Here is a 17,413-nt window from a genome sequence, read left to right on the forward strand (position 1 = left end):
TAAGTTCTTACAAAAATCCAATTTTATATACTAGCGCTGCTCTATTTTATATAAAGACTTTGAGACGGGTGTTGTATGTTGACCTGAGAGTACAGCTGCTTTTAATGTCATTTTTCACCTACTTGCGCTGATAGTGCCTTTTTTCTATTTAAGCTTATAATAAAGCCTACCTGTAGGTAAAATGAATATCTCCTAAATTGTACCGTTTTAGGAAATATTCTTGCCAGCAGCAGCCGTTGATGTCACCAGTGCATGCGCTCTAAAGAAATAGCATACGACGACATCACGGCTCGGCCACTCGGACAGCTGAAGTCCACAAACCTGGACTTCGGCTGTCCGAGTGACTGGGTGATGGAAACCTGTGCAGCTGGAGGGCTTCGCTGTAAAATAAATAAGTCTTTCATACTAGCACATTATGATTTTTTTTTTTAAATGTATTATTCCTAGCATTTACTACCGCTTTAATGGCATCCTCGCGCATAAATGTGAGTGCGCTTGCACCTGCTTGCACCTGCTAGAACACATAGTACCGCAGTACCATGCCTATTGGTGTTGTGCCGTTTTAAAAATCATGCCACCAGCTTTTTGTGTGTTTTATGGACATAAGACCGCCCATTAAAAAAACAACGGTGGGAACATGCAAAAAAAGCGAGCACTCAGACGCACCTCCTGGTGTGAACGAACCCTCAGACTTGTGTGCCCCCAAGATTGTGCACAATTCTAAACTGTGCCTTGACTAAAAACAGGTTGAGAAACACTGGTCTATACTACATTATAGTGTGACATGATGCAAATCAAACTAAGAAATTAGATTTGGGGCGTACATACACTTTTAGACCAGGAAGTGAAATTTTTGACATTCAAGATGCACTTAAATAACTTTGGTCCATATAAATATTTTATTTTGTAAAATGCTTGAAAGATAATAGTTACCCCTAGTTGTTATCCATGTTTTTCAGTGCACACAATAGCTTGTTCACTGTAATACTTCTGAACTAAAATAAAAAGGCACCATGGGAAAATGGCAAACCAAAATGTTTAGTAGAAATAGGTTTTGGGTGTCTCCATCTATTATATATGCTTTTGTTTCTACTGACACAGGATACTGGTGAGAAGAGAAATGCGGTCTATCAACGAAATATACTTGAGAATGCAAAGAAGTAAGTTGGCATCTGACTTTTTATCAGGTGTAGGTGTCTGAAACTGCAGCTCTTTGTTGGTAATTAAGTATTCATATATCCTTTTTTTTTTTTCTTTTTTTGATATATAGATATATACAGGTAAAGGGTTTTTTATAGCAGCCATGACTGATATATTCCACAGTTTTCAACAGATATAAATGTGTCCTAAATGGAACTGTATCAAAAACCTTATTATTTGTACTAGCACATTATTATGATTTACCTGAAAATGAAGCCCTCCATTGATGCGCTGTCACTGCAGTAGGCGCTTCCATCTTCACCCGGTCTTCCTTCCTGATTCGCGGGCTCTGGCCGTATGAATGGCTGAGCCCTAAAGATGTCATGGCCCCCCGGAACGGAGTTCTGAATGGACAGCAAAGTCCATTCAGAGACCAGTGCGCATATGCTGGTATTGTCCCCAATTGCACGTTTACGAGATATTTACTGTACCTAAAGGGTAAGCATTATTATACTGTAGGGTTACCTATAGGTAAAAATCAACAAAGGAAGTTTACTTCCATTTTAGGAAGTCCTACCAAATTATTCTTAATGAAAATGTGTATAGATATTTATTTTTTTCTCTCTTTCAGGGTTCTTTTAAACATGGATATGACAAAATTTGGTATGTTGTGAAATCTGCCTTATGTACTATTGTTTAACATAAAATATTAACTGTAACAACTTTTATACTTCTTGATATAGAAAAATAAACCATTCAAATCATTCCTTGACACTGAACAAGCCTACGGTCCGTCTCTATACACATTTACACAAAGTGGGGATAGCTCTGTGTGTAGGACAGTCATGGGAGAAAATGGTATAATGCAGAAAAAAAAAGCCATACAAACACCAGTGAGCTATTGTCCTTGGTGTATCAAACCTATTAGTGCTACAAGGAAACTGTGCTTTGAAGGCCTCTGAAATCTTTTGTTCAGGCCACATTACACGCCAACAGATTTGTGTCCTTGAAATTGTGTTTTCTTTCTGTGTACAGCAGAAAAGTTAGACCCACTTCTGATTTAGCGTTCATGTTTGATTATTTGATTAGAATACTTAACTCCAGATAGGGCTTGTTATGTGCGATGACCTGTGTTTTTTCACTCTGGTGAATGCTGGTCTGCTAGGACAAATAAAAATTGTTTTCTATACACTCCATTCACACCACAACACTCGTGTGATGTTTGGTGCAGCAACCTGCTGCTGTGCAATGACAATGAAATAAAAAAATATATAAAGCAAAAATACACTGAAATGCCCACCCGCAGCCCTCACTAACACTAGCCTGCATAATGTTTCATAGAAGTTTACCTTTTTCCATTGGTGACCTTTTATTGTTTAAACTAATAGTTCAGTAATACATTTATGTAAAATGTGTTGTTTTTTAACAAGTCTTCTAAAAAATCATCTACGATTGCTTCAGAATTTTTGATTTTAGAATGATTACAAATGAGTAATTGTAAGATTGTAGAAAGCAAAGAGCAAGCAATCTTTAACAGCTATTACTGTAAAAGGGCTCTTTCACACGGCCGTTCGGTTTTTTGGCTCCGCTCCGGTCCTTTTTTTTTTTTTCACGGAGCGGATGACACTTGTCATCCGCTCCGTATGTCCGCATATCATCCCATCCGTTTGCGGATGATATACGGACATAATGTAAGTCTATGGGCATTGCGGATGTCAGCGGATGACACCGCTGACCTCCGATTTTGCTTCCTTTCCGTTTTTTTAACAGAGGAAAAATAGGGTTCTGTTCCGTTCCAAAAAACGGAACAGAACTGAAAGGAAGAAAATCGGATGTCAGCGGATGGTCATCCGCTGACATCTGCAATGCCATAGACATTCATTATGTCCGTAAATCATCCGCAAAAAAATAGGATGATTTGCGGAAATACGGAACGCCCGTGTGGAAGGGCCCAAAGTCACTACAAATAGGCAATTTACAAATTTCAGTAAGTTTGTTTTGCATTTTTGTTAATTATCTGTTTTCAAGAGTACTATACTATAAAAAAAACAAAAGGGACCAAAAAAATACGGACAAACCTGCTAACACAGGGGTCATAAATAGTCACATCTTTAGTGGGAAACTTTGTAATCTACTTTCAGAAGACATAAACCAGACAACATGCAAGCTATAGCCGAAGTCAGTATGTACAGTTTGGCAGGCAGGTGAAGGTAAATACAGTAGATCAGGAGTTCCCAAGCTGAGTCGCGTTTGAGTGGGTCGCTGTCGGATTGTAATGAGCAGTCAGGGGTGCCCAGGCATCGGCAGCGCACTATGTTACAAGGAGCAGGCGGGGCCTTGTGTTACACTGATGTTCTGACCCCGCCCCTTGCCGTGCGTGCTGTGTTCTGTATGGGAGGCGTCGCCTCGGGGTAGGAGTCGGACTGAGTGGAGCTGTTATCAGAGTGCAGTGGATCGGAGCTGAGCACCAGGACCAGGTAGACCAGACCCTGCTTGATGGCTTACTTTAGGCCTGCTTCAAATAACTGTATTCAGAAGTGGGTCTCGGCCCAATAAACGTTTGGGAAGCCCTGCAGTAGATATCAGGCAATAGACCAAATAGACCAGTACGAGGGCAGTCTGATTAGACAATATGCTTTAGCCGGCATTAGTAGACAAAGACCAGACCAAGGTCTTTAACTAAACAGGTACCCTAACAAAGAAGTAACTTTTTTTGTTGACAAGACACATCTGTAGTGATGTCTTAGTGTGTTACCATGTTAAGCTGGATATGCACTATACAACTTTGTTAGATTTACCTTTTAACTATGTAGTGCAAGGGCCTGCCTGATTGCATACAAAGTGAAAGTGTTTAGGTTTGACCTCCATATTACATGGTTTTGGTAAATCCTAAAGGATAAAAATTCAAAGAAAATTGGGTAGTGTGTACCCAGCTTTAGTCTGTGTGTGCACACATTATGATCGTTCTATAGCTCCTGTTAGTGTTTTATTCCTAAAAAGAAAAAAAAAGGTGGTTACATCGTGTATTCTCCAGTAGGTGGTACCAGCACTCTTTTCCTGTTCATTTTTTGGCTTGGCTGGATAGCATCCTAATTACATCTCTGCCATCCAGCTCCTCTTAGTCTGACTGGAAACAGTCTGGTTATTGCAGTGGATTTAAATTCTTCAATTACGCTTCTCCTTTCTAACAGAAAGAACTGTGCCATTAATCCAAGAAGAAGACTACCTTCAAAAGGATCTAATGGGACTGGTATGTGTAGCATGACAACATGGTTACTTTATGTACACCTTGTAATGTAAGCCCTTTCTTATGCAAAATCTCTAACTTCTGCTGTGTGTGTCATTAGATCTTGATTCAGATAAAGGTGATTTAGCGGAACACACGACACCTAAAATTGACATGCTGTGGTAAATTTCATGATCTAAATAAACAAAAATGCAGGTTTGTCATACCAAAAAAAGTACGCTCATACATACTTCCTACCAATTCAGATCCATGAAATTAGAATCCATTTGGGTGTCGGTGATGAGAAACTGCATAGTGAGTATACAATTGGAACCGTTCTCATTTGAACTTCAGACTTTTAGGTCAGATTTAAACATTTCCGTTCACATTGGCACTCCAGAGTATACTGACTGGGTGAGGATGTAATGCGCCACCTCCTCACTGCCTGTTTTTACCCCATTTTTTTCCAACGACCACATCCATTGCACTTGGTTGTGGGGCATTTACGGCGCTTCCCTATTGAACTTGAATGTTTGGCATTTGGTGGGCTTGCCATTCACAAATTGCTACGTGTCGGGCCGACTTAGCTGCTGATGCGAGGCATTGCGGAAGTGGCATGTAAACATCCCCATCTGCTGCCTATTGAAGACTAAGAGGGGGTGCTTGGCCCAAGCTTAAACAAGATCTTGGGGTCCCCGGTTCACTTTGCTATTGACATTTGTGTGTCATGCCAAGATCAGCAGAGCTTTTTAGCAAATCCTACTGAACCAACTCGTTTGGCTTAGAAGAGCATGTCATGCATACATTTGTTCAGACTACATGAAAATGCCAAATTTAAAATTGCATTAAAACTTTAAGTAGGTAAACCAGTTTAGTAAACTCCTTGCCTATATTGGTGACCTAGTCTATCCTTAAAATACATAATAGCGAAAGTTGTATTTAATTGATTCTAAAGATCATACTTGCCTGTTTGTTTTAGTGAATTCTATAGCCACATATACTCTTCTGCACTTACCTAAGCAAAGGAAGGTGTAGATGCCTACCTGGGTTTACTGACCTTACTCAATTGACTACAGTCCAAGTGCAAATGTTAAACAAGACAATTACAGAAGATGAGGTCAAGCAAGATGTCTTACCCAACGGTAAAGCCTGATCGCTTACTATTAAAAATTGTAGTAGATATCCGATATCATTGCTTCTGTATTGGTCTATGTGTATAGAGAGGCTTTTGTGAATAGATCATTGCCAATGGTGGTATATGATGCTACCATCATCCTTTTGATAAAACTTGATAAAGAACGTTGTGAATGTACTTCATAAAAGGCTCATCCCTTTATTGAATTTAGACTATGAAATTCTTACAAAAAACTGTCCACTAGACTACATTGGGTCATTTTCTCAGTTATACATGATGGCCAAAAAGGGTTTTATCCCTGTCAACCACAATTAGTATTTATAGAGCCCAAATCATTACATATAGCTTAGAACTGCATTATTGTCAGTTGAGGTTAATGTACTGCACATGCAGTGCACAGTATGGTAATGATTACTTAGTTTAATGGATGTTGGGAAAATTCACTTTGTAAAGAATGCACAATTGCAGCCAAAGAAAATAATGTAAAAAAAAAAAAAACCTGGCAAAAATACAAAGTTAAAATTCACTTGCAAAATTAGGTACATTTGCCTTTACTAAACCTCGAAATGTCATCCGCCTCACCCAAAATCATTTATTGCAGTTTCTGCAGTGCACACCAGATGTCGCTAACACTAAATGAAATGACTGGTTTAACGCACTCTTTTTAGAGAACTATAACCCTATTTAGGTTTCCGAGTTTCAAGAAGTAAGGATGTTTTAGAATACATTGCTGTGAAATATATGGCCGTGTTGCAAAATGGGATTTGAAAGTGGTCAAATATGTTCATGCACAGTGGTCCTTTTGTTTAGTTCTTTCCTTGCATATGATGAAAGGTATAAGTATGATTCATAGTAGTATTATTATACAGAATTTATTTAGCGCCAACAGTTTATGCAGGGCTTAACAGAATAAAGGCTGACGGTTACAATGCAATTTAATGCAAGAGAGTTAGAAGGGCCTTTCCCATGAGCACTTACAATATGCAGATGCTTAATTATTAAAAGGAATATGAGTTTAGTAACATCTGACTTCTTTATTAAGCTAGTGCAGGAGCCATGATGATGTGTAAGTTCTAAAAAAAAAAACCATGACAACCTTTCATAAATCATCTTTCAGCGATCTAAAATGTAATACTTATTGTTTACCTTGGAACAGGATTCAGAAAATGTTACCTATAAAATGAATACAATTACTTTGTTACAGATGATGGTAAAACTAAAAGATCATTTATCACAACATCTCCATCATGTTGGAAAAAACAAAATTGAGAAGATTGTTTTGGACTTTTTTTCTAAACAGGTAAATGCTTGGGGACTCAGAAGCAGATAAGTGAACTTGTAAAATGTTCTAGCATTCCCAATACTTCTTTTAGCCCCTGTTCACACCAGTGTGACTTGTCATGCGATTTGACAGATCAGAGTCGCGTGACAAGCTGCACCCTATTTCTGGCTATGGAACCATTCATATCGGTGCAACTCCGATTTTTTAAAAAGGTTTCTGCACTATTTTTGGCTTTTTCATGGGCGACTTGCATTGACATCTGTGCATTAAGTCGCACAGTTGTCAGCTAGCTGCACACGAAATCGCACTGATTGGCAACTTATAAATCGTGCTGAAGTAGCATGATTTCAAAGCTGCATTTGGTGTGACCCGGGGCTTAAATGTAATCAGTGAAAGTTGCGGGGGTTGGGGGTTTTCTAAATGGCACCATTGAAGTTTGCACCAAATTAGATGCTTAAACATAGATGAAGAAAAAGGTTTTGGTCTAAAGAGGTACATAGTTAACCACTTAAGCCCCGGAAGATTTTACCCCCTTCCTGACCAGGGCCTATTTTGCGATTCGGCACTGCATGAATTTAATGGACAATTGCGCGGTCGTGCGACACTGTACCTAAACGAAATTGACGTCCTTTTTTTCCCCACAAACAGAGCTTTCTTTTGATGGTATTTGATCACCTGTGCGATTTTTTTGATCATGCGCTGTAAACAAAAAAAGAGCGTCAATTTTGCAAAGATAACAATATTTTTCTCATTTTTTATATGAAATCCCCCCCCCCCCCCCCGCCCCCAAAAAATGTAAAAATCAAAATTTAACATTTTCGGGCAATTTGTTTTATGCTACATATGTTTGGTAAAAAAAAAATCGCAAAAAGCGTATTTTGATTGGTTTGCGCAAAAGTTATCGCGTTTTACTAACAAAGGGAAAGATTTTTGTCATTTTTGTTTGATCTGCGATTTTTTTTTTTTTTTGCAAGGACTGCGACATTGCGGCGGACAGATCGGACCCTTGACTGACATTTTTGACACTTTTGGGGTTACCAGTGACATTACTGCAGTAATCAGTGCTATACATATGCACTGTTACTGTAAAAATGACACTGGCAGTGAAGGGGTTAACTGTATTGGAGAGGGAGGGGTTAAGTGTGTCCTAGGGGCGTGCTTCTAACTGTGATTGGACATGGCTACTGGTGTAAGAACAGAGATCAACGGTCCTACATAGTAGAACCGTCTGATCTCCATTCTTACATTCGTACATTCTTCAAGAATGACAGGCGGCTTTGTTTACATCAACCGCCTGCCTTTCTTCTGTTGTCACGGACGATTGCGAGTGCCCGGCGGGGTCCGTGACCGCGCCTCCGACAGCGCGCGCTCGCTCCCTAGAAGCCTCACAGGCTAGTAAATAGTCGTGCGGCGGTCGGCAAGTGATTAAAAAGACACAAGTCCATCCAGTTCAACGAATATACATGCTTTATATTTTGGGAAGTGGAAAAGTTTCAATGGCAAATCAGGTGAATAGCAATGATTATCTCCTGACAAAAGCATCTGAACGTGGGTGGGCTATATGAGGCAGAAAGTTAACATGTTGTTCCTGAAGTTTATGTATTGAAAGCAGAAAATAAAAACGGGCAAGCATGAGGCTTTGAGTGACTTTAACAAGGGTCAAATTGTAATAGCTGGACTACTGGGTCAGGGCACCTAAAAACTGCCGCACTTGTGGGATGTTCGCAGTCTGCCATGGTCAGGACTTGCCAAAAGTGGTCCAAGGAAGGAAAACCAGTTAACTGGCGACCGGGTCACAGGCAGCCAAGGCTTATTCATGCACGTGTGGGGTGAAGGTTGGCCCGTGTAGTCTAATCCCAATAGAAAAACTAAAACTGCTGACAGCAGTTAATACTGGTTTGGATAATAAGTTCTCAAAACACAGTGCATCAAAGTTTGTTGGATATGGGCACAGATCGGTCAGAATTTCTGATTCTGACCTCTGTCCACAGCCAAAAGTGTCTACAATTGGCAACGGAGCATCAGAACTGGACCACGGAGCAATAGAAGAAGGTGCCCTGGTCTATTGATCTCAAGATTGGTTTAAGGAACACATGTGTGAGGTTCTGACTTGGCCTCCAAATTCTCCAGATCTCAAGCCAATCAAGCATCTGTAGGATGTGCTAGAAAAACAAGTCTGATCCTTGAAACCTAAAGGACTTTAAAGGATCTGCTACTGACAGCTTGGTGCCCAATACCACAGCTTGGCATCAGAGGTCTATTTTAGTCCATACCTTGAAGGGTTATGGTGGATGATCATAATGTTATGGCTGATTGGTGTGTGTGCGTGTGCATATAGAGAGATATAATTTTTGTTTTTATCTTCACATTCTGAAAGTATCTACATTAGTGTTGTTTTTGCCTTGCAGCTTGAACTAGTATGTTTGATGCTAGAGGTTGTGTGGAGGAAACACATGCTGGAATCTAGAGTTTTAAGCTTGTAAGTATGGAATATAATCATATTCATTAAAAGAGTAAAAGAGAAGTATGGGAATTTTTTTTTTTTTTTTTTTTAATCCTATGTATCTAGGTGGATGCAGCATTGGTCTGATGCTGCATCTGTCCCCTGCCGGCTCGAAGACTGATAAACGAGCGATCAAACCCTGCCGATTGCTTGGTTCTCAGAGCTCCCTGAGCAAACTCGGTCACCAGCTCTCTGCTCTACCCGCACCCGCACTCACTAGAGCACTGGGCTGAGGGGAGGCAGGAGCAAGCAGCTCAAGCTCTGGCTCGCTGAGAGGCTGAGACGGGTGCTGGTGTAGGAATGTGGGCAGATCCAGGCCATATGGTTGCGATCTTTCCTGAGCCTGGACCGGCTCTGTGACGTCAGCCACTTCAGCCTGCTGTCTGCTGAAAACAGGTCACAGGAGTACAGAATGAACTGCACGCCTGTGATCCACAGGAGAAGTACAGCCAAAGCTTGCATGTAATCCTGTCCTTAACAACATCTTTATGCTGTGCAGTGACCCTTGTTATTTTATATCTTATTATGATAGACTATGCAGTTAACAGACATATATGTAAGAATATTGGAGAATGAGGGGAAAAGGCAACCTGCAAAGCAGGATACATGTGTGAATTGTGTCTGCCCCTTACTGTTTACATAAAGTGGGTGTATTTAAAATGATCATGGTAGACACTTGGGGCAAATGTTTGTATCTGGTTTTCCAAATACCCCACGCGTAAATCTTATTTATACCTGTCCTGTTAAGATACTGCTCCCATTTTCAAGGTACATTCCTAAGCTGTACGAAATTGCAGATGTGTTAAAACCAACTTCTAAAATGTTACAAGAAACTGTTAGAGGTTACTGACATGTTACAGAGACTAGTTGTCCCCCTTTGTATATTGTGGGTGCATGTGAAGAAAAGCAAAGTGGACTTGCCACTTTGTGTGTTTATTTTCAGTCATATGTTGGTTCCCAGACACTTGCCCTTCAATATAGTATGGCACTTTTCCCCTTTGATATGAAACTTTAATGTAACATTAAATGCACACCAAAGACTATTCCTGCTATACAAAGCACACTAGGAGGTTGCGCTCCTTATTTAATGCATCCCCAAACAACGCATGCCATCTTGTTTTTTTGTTTTGTTTTTTTGTTCCCCATAAGTTTCTGGATAATTTGCTGACCCATACAATATTCCTTCATATCATGCTCACCCTGAGGTTGCAGGTTTACACTCCTTTTGCATCACATTCATTTTATCTATTTGTTCAGAAGTATGTTTTTCAATTTCAAAACTTATCTTCCACCTCTCAGCATATTGTGTATCCTAACCCTCATACATTTTACCTGCCTGGGGCCTCCTACCTAGTCAGATCTGGTGGTTTCATGTGGGGTGGTGAGGTGGCCTCAGCCTGTTCTTTGCAACATCTTGAAGTAGGAAGGTTACAGAAAGATTTCAACTTTTTTGTTCTGAGTTTGCATCCGTAAGAAGGTGCTTATATGGTCCTAAGATGAGTCTTTACATCGCAGCGTCCATATATACTATCATATTCTACACAGCCCAAAGTACGGTAAATATATCAACCAAGGACATTCTTTCTTTTCAACTGACTGTAAATTGCCAGTAGAGATTGAAGTGGCTGCTGGATTTATGCAGCATTTTAAGGGGTAATGATTCCTTGGCATTTTGCAGGCAGTTCTACAGGATCTGGGACATTGGATATATTTTTGGGATTCTAGTTTGAAAGTTCATATTTCAGGTACTGGATGGATAATGCTTTGTATTTACAACCATACATGGATGGTAATTCTTGCAATTGCGTCTTTTTCCTTTTAAGCTACTGTTAAAAATACAAACGTAAATAAACCTCCTTTCACAAATTTTGTTTTTTATTTTATGCTAGAGATGCTAGTGGAAACCCATCAGAGTACTTTGCATTTCATGTCATGTGCAGAATTTCAGAAGCAACAAGCCAAATGTGCATGCCATTGCCTCCTGGTAAGTACAACCGATTTTACTTCTGAAGACAGATTTTTGCTCCGTATCCTATTGTAGACTTTGCTGATAAGCAGCATATCACTTGTTTTTTGTACTTTTATATTTGCATGAACTGCTCTTCTTCTTTTTTTTTTTTTTTATTTATTTATTTTTGTATTTATTTTTATTTTTTTCATGTTCTCATCCTATTTTATACTATATGTGGGAGCTCATTGTAAAAACTCGGAAACCGAGGAGAGACAGGCTGTTTACCCATAGCAATCTATCCAACATATTTTTTGCTATAACCTGCACTGGGCCGATTACAGCTGGAATATGAAAGGTTGTTAGAAGCAAAATCTACACTTCTTTTTCTTTTATACATGCAACTCACTGTAGAAATTTGGCAATGCCAAACCAGACTGTGTGGGCATGACATCATATCAGCCCGGTAAATGAAAGCATCCGGAAATCGATCCCCGGATACTATCATGCACTGCATCGCTTGAGCCAAGGAGAGTATAGTTCTGCGTTAAGTCAACCTTGTTAACACCTTAATGAAAACCATATAAAATGTTAAATTGAAAATAAGGAAAGTGTCAAAAATGGTGACCGGTGTTAAACTCTCAGGTGTGATGCTTAATTTCGCTATTCATGTTTAGTCATATCTCGGGTGTGATGCTGTAATTGTATACATGTTTCGCTGTCATATATATATATATATATATATATATATATATATATATATATATATATATATATATATATATAGTGTGTGATCGCATGACCTCTGTTCTCTGCTGCATAACGGGTTTAGAAGAGCTAGGGGTGGGGACTGCAGGGGGGGGGCATGTCAGCAGGAGGCAAAGAGAGAGACATGTACTGATCTTCCCAGTGAAGAACTGTGCAAGCGTGTGTGTTAGCACAAGTCTTGGCCATTGGAGGACTAGCAGGCTGTGCTCCCAGCACAGCCAGAAAACTGCCCATGCTGGGAAGAATGTGCTTCTATGCCTAGCGTTGTTCTTTTGAAATAGGAAAATGCAGAGGGCCTTGCAGGATCACCAGATATTTTACACAAAGAAAGAAATTGAAAGAGAAGCGGATTTATTATGAATTTATAAAGCACCAACTGTTTTTGCAGTGCTTTACAATACAAAGGGAGGCAGTACAATTTAAATTTTAAGATGGTTCAGAGGGCCCTTTTCATAAGTGCTTACAATCTAATAGGGTGGGCCAAGGTACAAAAGGTTATAACTCGGGGGGGGGGGGGTTGAGCTGATGGAAGTGCTAAAAGTTCAGTTAGTTGGAGGCATGATGGGCTTCCCTGAAGAGATGAGTTTTCAGGGATCGCCTAAAGGCAGCCAGAGTACTAGATAGCTGGACATATTGAGGTAGAGAGTTCCAGAGGATGGGAGAGGCTCTGGAGAAGTACTGGAGATGAGCATGGGAGGAAGAGACAAGGGAGCTTGAGAGCAGGAGGGTTTGGGTGATATTTGGAGACAAGATTGGGGATGTAGCTCGGGCAGAGTTGTTAAGTGCTTTGTGTTTTTTAGTATTTTGAATTTAATTTGCTGGGAAATCTGAAGCCAGTCGAGGGATTGGCAGAGAGGGGTAGCAGACACTGAGCAGTTGGTAAGGTAGATAAGTCTGGCAGCAGCATTCATGATAGACTGAAGAGGGGAGCCTATGGAGAGGTAGGCCTATGAGAAGGGAGTTGCAATAGTCAAGATGAGAGATAACAAAGTAGTGAATGAGTAGCTTGGTTTCGTTAGTTACAAAAGGGTCACATTTTAGAGCGGTTAAGGAGGTGAAGTATCAAAGGCCGCAGAGAGGTCTAGTAGTAAGAGTATGGCGTAGTGGCTGTTTTATCAGTTAGTAGATTGTTGGTGAGTTTTAGTAGGGCAGTTTCTGTGGAGTGCTGCAAGTGAAGGCCAGACTGTAAGGGGTCAAAAAGGTTGTTTTCAGTGAGGTAGGAGCTAAGATGGTTGTAGACTTAGGGGCCATATACACTATAAGATTTTCTGAAGACTTTTTCCTTCAGATTTACATTTTCTATGTAGTACAAGGGCCTGCCAGATTGCATACAAATTGAAAGTGTTTAAGTTTTGACCTCATATTATATGGTTTTGGTAAGTCTAAAGGAAAAAGTCTTCAGAAAATCTTATAGTGTGTATGGCCCAGTGTTTTAAAAGTTTACAGGTGAATGGGAGCAATGTGATCAGTCTTAAGTTATTCAGGTTGATGGCAGTGAGGGCTTTTTAAGTATGGGAGTGATCTGTGCATGCTTTAGATGGGAAGGGGAACAAGCCAAGAGAGGGAGAGATTGAAGATGTAAGTGAGAGAGCATAGAATAAGAGGGTGACCATAGTAGTTGCAGCAGAACAGGATCCAGGGGACAATTGGTTAGGTTCATTTTATCACAAGTATATGGTACAACAGAACCATGCCAGGAATATGAAGTGTTGGGGTAACAAACACATTTTAATAATAACTTAATAGCTATTAGGGTGTGGCGTAGAGGCCAAAAATGCCTTAAACGTGAGAATTTGAGGTTTTTTATATTTCGCTGTCTTTATTTTTACATTTACTGATTCATTTGACATGTGATTTTCACTGAAAGTAACCTCTATGTATTTCTACATTTTACATGGGAGGGTTGTAAGAATGGGTTTGTTTTAGGTGTAAAAAGCTCTGTTGCAAGTTCCTCTGATGCTAACCTGAACATGTTTGTTGATTTTTATAGTTGAAAATTATTCTCTAACAACCCATCCTGTGTTTTTTTGTTAAAGGATTTCAGACACTGCATCTGGTTTTAGCGCTGCGATGTCTGCCCCTTGGCAATTTACTTCATTACATAGACAGTGGAGCTTTGCCATTGACAGAGGCATTCGTTGTTAAACTTCTTAAAGGTAAGCTGGACTTTTTAAAATTCTGCATTAAAGTTAAAAAAAAAAAAAGTCTGTGATCAGCCATTGGCTGAGAGTCCTGATTGGGAGCCAATCGGCACACATTTTTCAACAAGAAGCTGGCTTCAGTCAGACTGCTTCAGGACACATTGGCCGAATGTCGGCCGTTTTCTATTGAAACAGGCCATGCCGTCTGACATTCAGCCCGTGTGTACTAGATTTTAGACTTGACTTAAAACATTTAATCCTTGGTAGGGGAGGAGGTTGCCACAAGGGTTTTTTCTATGCTGTGCCCCAAGTTTGGCTTTAATTCTGATCCTAAAGTTAAAGGCTTAGTACTGATACCTGGTTTATGGAGCTTTTCAAATTCAGTAAGACATGTTTCTTTATTCATGCTAAAGGACATGCAGTATGGGGACTATATGCACTGCTCAAAAAATGTAAGGAACACTTTTTAATCAGAACATAGCAACAAGCCAATTAAACTCCTGGGATATTGATCTGGTCTGGTAAGTAGCAGAGGGGGTTGTTAGTTTTAGCTACATTGGTGTTAATGAAATTAAGTGCACTAGATGGGCAACAATGGGGTGACCTCCAAAACAGGAATGGTTCTACAGGTGGGGGTCACTGACATTTTTTTTTAATTTTTTTTCCCTAGTCCTCTTTTCTGACTGTTTTTCTAACCTCGTCAATGTCTTGACTATATTTTCTGTTGCTTTTGCAACTCATTTGATGAATAAATGTGTGTTGTCATGAAATTGTCTGGGTGACGCCAAACTTTTGAACGGTAGTGTATGTATGTATATATGTGTGTGTGTGTGTGTGTGTGTGTATATGTATGTATGTATGTATGTGTGTGTATATGTGTGTGTGTGTGTATATATATATATATAATATATATATATATACACACACACACACAGTACACCCCTTACATTTTTGTAAATATTTTATTATATCTTTTCATGTGACAACACTGAAGAAATGACAATTTGCTACAATGTAAAGTAATGAGTGTACAGCTTGTATAGCAGTGTAAATTTGCTGTCCCTTCAAAATAACTCAACACACAGCCATTAATGTCTAAACCACTGGCAACAAAAATAAGTACACCCTAACTGAAAATTTTCAAATTGGGGCCAGTTAGCCATGTTCCCTCCCCGGTGTCACGTGAGTCGTTAGTGTTACAAGGTCTCAGGTGTGAATGGGGAGCAGGTGTTCTTAAATTTGGTGTTATCACTCTCATACTGGTCACTGGAAGTTCAACATGGCACCTCATGGTAAAGAACTCCAGTTCTTTTTTCTCCAGAAAAAAAAAAAGAATTGTTGCTCTACATAAAGATAGCCTGTGTGTGTATGTATGTAATATATATATATATATATATATATATATATATATATATATATATATATATAATGTGTGTGTGTATATATTATAATATAGTTTTTTTTTAATATTTTATAGAACTGGATGACAGAGAAGAAAATGAAAAACTCAAATATAGCATAATAATACGTCTTCCAGAGGTGAGTATAGAAAGCTATTTTTTCCCCACTTAAAACTTCTTTTAAATACAGAATAAAAGAACCACACCTAAGTTGTAACTTCCGCCTTTTTTCCAGTGCAATTACAGCAACAGTTCAAATGAATGATAAATGCCTCCTTTTTAAAAGCTTTGAAAATGAAACATGCAACACCAGAAGCCCTTTTCTGCTTCACAATTGAGTTAGGTCAGGGAAAAGAGTAGTAGTATGCCCCATGAAGCAATTCTTTCTATTGAGTTGCCATCCTACATATCAATGTAGATGAGGTACCCACTACTTGTAGAACGATTAGCATATATCTCCTATACGTGGCTAAACTAAACATTATGCATGAATGGAATTCTTTCACTCCTCCGGGATTTGTGGCTGTCATTTGAGATATGAATCACCAGTGCATGCTAGAAAAAAAAAATGTTCTCCATTAAAAATCATCCTACTTGCTGAGAAATCAGCAAAATGTGGTTTATATGTCTAAGCTGTTCCTGGTGTTAGGTCTGCAAGTGAAAATAGCAGAGGGCACAATCTGAGTCTAGTAAGTATAGTACATATATTTGATTATACTTATTTTCACTCTGCTACTACACACATACTGCTCCCACTGCTATTCTCTAGACCTTTGCCACGGTTATCAGTCATCAGATAATATCCTCCAACTACCTAATGTTTATGGTTGTACTTGCACTATGTTGAAACTTATTTACTTGCCTTTTGCTATGACAGTTGGCTTTTCAACTTGTAAATACGTTGTAATGGTTTATACTTTTATATCTGGTGTTTTTCATTTTTTCATTGTATGATGAAACTTGTATATTAACCACTTAAGCCCCGGAGGATTTGGCTGCTCAAAGACCAGGGCCTATTTTGCGATTCGGCACTGCGTGAATTTAACGGACGATTGCGCGGTCGTGCGACTCTGTGTCCTTTTTTTCCCCACAAACAGGGCTTTCTTTTGGTGGTATTTGATCACCTGTGCAATTTTTTATTTTTTGCACTATAAACAAAAGAGCGTCAATTTTGAAAAAATAACAATATTTTTCACATTTTTTTACATGAAATTCCCCCCAAAAAAATGTAAAAATCTAAATTTTTTTAACATTTTAGGCCAATTTGTTTTCTGCTACATATGTTTGGTAAAAAAAATCGCAATAAGCGTAATTTGATTGGTTTGCGCAAAAGTTATTGCGTTTACTAAGGGAAAGATATTTATGTCATTTTTTATTTTTTTTAACTAGTAATGGCGGCGATCTGCAGGATCGTATGATCTCTGCAGTTACACCAGAGAGAATGACAGGCGGCTTTGTTTACATCAGCCGCCTGCCTTTCTCCCTCTCCAGCAGGAGATCGCGAGTGACCGGCGGACATCAGAGCCGCCGGGTCACTCGCGCGGGGATCCCTGTGAACGAGCGGGGGTGGGAGCGTGCCTCTGGGGGCGTGCGCTTGCCCCCTATTGGCTCGTGGGCGAGTGACGTACCGATATGTCAATTTGCCCAGGAGGGGCTGACCACCGCAGTGTATGTACTTGCGGCGGTTGGCAAGTGGTTAAAGAAAAAGTAATAATTTTTTCATCTTTTGCTTTTCAAGGTAGAGAAGAGATGTAGACCACAGATCTCTCCACAAAGACGACCTGTCATCCCTTATTTCTATTACAAGGGATGTTTACATTGAAATAGGAATAAAAGTGAACCAAAAAAACATAAGGCCCACGTTCACATT

General features: G+C 39.5%; 1 protein-coding gene across 1 annotated transcript in view; it reads left to right on the plus strand.

Annotated features, from left to right (window-relative positions):
• The window catches only part of GSAP (gamma-secretase activating protein), a 214,831-nt gene that overhangs the window by 171,902 nt on the left and 25,516 nt on the right, over positions 1-17,413 (plus strand). Inside the window, exons 21-28 of the mRNA XM_082255164.1 lie at positions 1,102-1,160; positions 1,772-1,803; positions 4,332-4,390; positions 6,706-6,801; positions 9,192-9,262; positions 11,176-11,270; positions 14,039-14,158; positions 15,621-15,682. Of these exons, the coding sequence (XP_082111290.1) occupies positions 1,102-1,160; positions 1,772-1,803; positions 4,332-4,390; positions 6,706-6,801; positions 9,192-9,262; positions 11,176-11,270; positions 14,039-14,158; positions 15,621-15,682 (594 nt within the window). The remainder of the gene's footprint in view (positions 1-1,101; positions 1,161-1,771; positions 1,804-4,331; positions 4,391-6,705; positions 6,802-9,191; positions 9,263-11,175; positions 11,271-14,038; positions 14,159-15,620; positions 15,683-17,413) is intronic.

Source organism: Pelophylax lessonae, assembly GCF_965119305.1.
Source record: "Pelophylax lessonae genome assembly, chromosome: 4".
NCBI lineage: Eukaryota > Metazoa > Chordata > Amphibia > Anura > Ranidae > Pelophylax > Pelophylax lessonae.